The 1,524-nt window shown below is 47.3% G+C and overlaps 1 protein-coding gene across 1 annotated transcript in view; it reads left to right on the top strand.

The window, feature by feature from the left end:
* The window catches only part of EMH_0009120 (SAG family member), a gene marked incomplete at both ends in the record, with an annotated part of 2,886 nt that extends 2,348 nt beyond the window's left edge, over positions 1 to 538 (top strand). The window contains one exon of the mRNA XM_013498569.1: positions 424 to 538. Within this exon, the coding sequence (XP_013354023.1) occupies positions 424 to 538 (115 nt within the window). The remainder of the gene's footprint in view (positions 1 to 423) is intronic.
* Between the last annotated feature and the right edge of the window lie 986 nt (positions 539 to 1,524).

Genomic DNA, 1,524 nt, shown 5'->3' with positions numbered 1-1,524 from the left:
CCGAGCTGTATTGAGCTTGTGTGGCATATGATGTATTCTTCCGCTACTGTGGTTCCATCTGTGTGTTGTTTGTTGTATTCGTGTTGTTGGCGCATTTTCATTTGTCGTCCGCCTGTGCCCCTTGCGTCTTCAAGGTGTTGCTTAGTGCCGTTTTGTTTGCGTTGTTTTCGCCTGTTGTGTGCGGCACTATTCCACGCCTGCCATTTTAGCCTTGATACTTTTTCTTTCTTTTGCCATGCAAGAACATGCTTCCATCAAGGCAATGTTAGGCAGCCTTGTTTGTTCTACATGTCTGCATAACCTTCTTTATTAGTTGCAGAGGGCTTCAGTTTGGGTTTGTCTGATGTTCATGCCGAAGCGTGAGATAATTTGGCTTTTTTAACGCGTTTTTGACGTCTCTGGGATGTGGTGCCTTCTTCGCAGTGAGGATGTTTGGGCGAACATAAAGGAAGCCATAGAAAACTCCGCTTCTGCCTCTACCAAGTCTGCTCTCCTTGCTATCGCTTTACTTTTGCTCACTTCTTTCAGCGTTCTCTAGGCGGCGCCAGCAAGGGAAGTCCCTTGCGCTCTTCGTAAACCTTGTCTGTGATGGGTAAGTGAAGAGAAACACAGTTTCCCCAGTGCCTGCACGACGAGGAGCCGCAGTGAGGATATATTTCTTTGAACCCCTAAAATCGATTTAAAGGGATACACAGGAGTACAAAGTGTCTCTTAGCGATCTGAATTTTGGCTCGCAGCCACTGCAGCTGCTCAGGCCTTTGCGTGGCCTTCTCTTTAGACCGTTGAACCTTTTCAAATAGATGTCCTCAACTTTACGGCATCGCTCTAGGATAAAAGAGTCGAATAGATGCACATACAGGATCTCTCGGGGGAGTTCTCCATAGCATATCTAGCTCCCCTAGAGTTTTCCAGCTCTTCTGTATACCACTTGTTAAAGGGCGAAAAGAACTATATAGTTCGCAAAGTGCAAAGTTGCCAGTGCGGGACGGTTACAATCGCGCACCGCCGCATAACGACAGCAGCAGGCCAAGCAGTTTAGCTCTCAAAATAACCGATTGCGTTCTCAGAGTAATACACTACTTTCGATCGGGAGCTTGCAAGTTCGCTTCACAGAACAAGAAATCGAGGCTGTGCTTTTACCTAAAATGATTGAGCTCTACTGGGTGTTTCGTTATTTGCGCTGCGCGGATAAACCCCCAACCGACTGGACACGAGAACTCGATTTCAAATGATCAAGTGTCCCGTCTGAAATTGCACAGGCACAAAAGGGAATTTGCTGGGTCCGCACAGGCGAATCAAAGCTTCGGACTCGTCACCACTTTTACCTCTCTAGCGGAGAGCAGCGGGGCTTGCAATCAAGCACTCCTCCACCAGCAGTATTTACTAATTTGTTTCACTTCAGAGAGAAACGGAAGTCGTGCAATTTAGGTGAAGCGAGTAAATTTCCGCTCCCGCACGGGAAATCGACGAACCACCGTAAATTATCACCACAACCTGCTTCATTTCAGCTGAGGAACAAACTCG

Source organism: Eimeria mitis, genomic scaffold (assembly GCF_000499745.2).
Source record: "Eimeria mitis Houghton genomic scaffold, Emh_scaff353, whole genome shotgun sequence".
Lineage (NCBI taxonomy): Eukaryota > Apicomplexa > Conoidasida > Eucoccidiorida > Eimeriidae > Eimeria > Eimeria mitis.
This window is presented reverse-complemented; position numbering and strand designations above follow the sequence as displayed.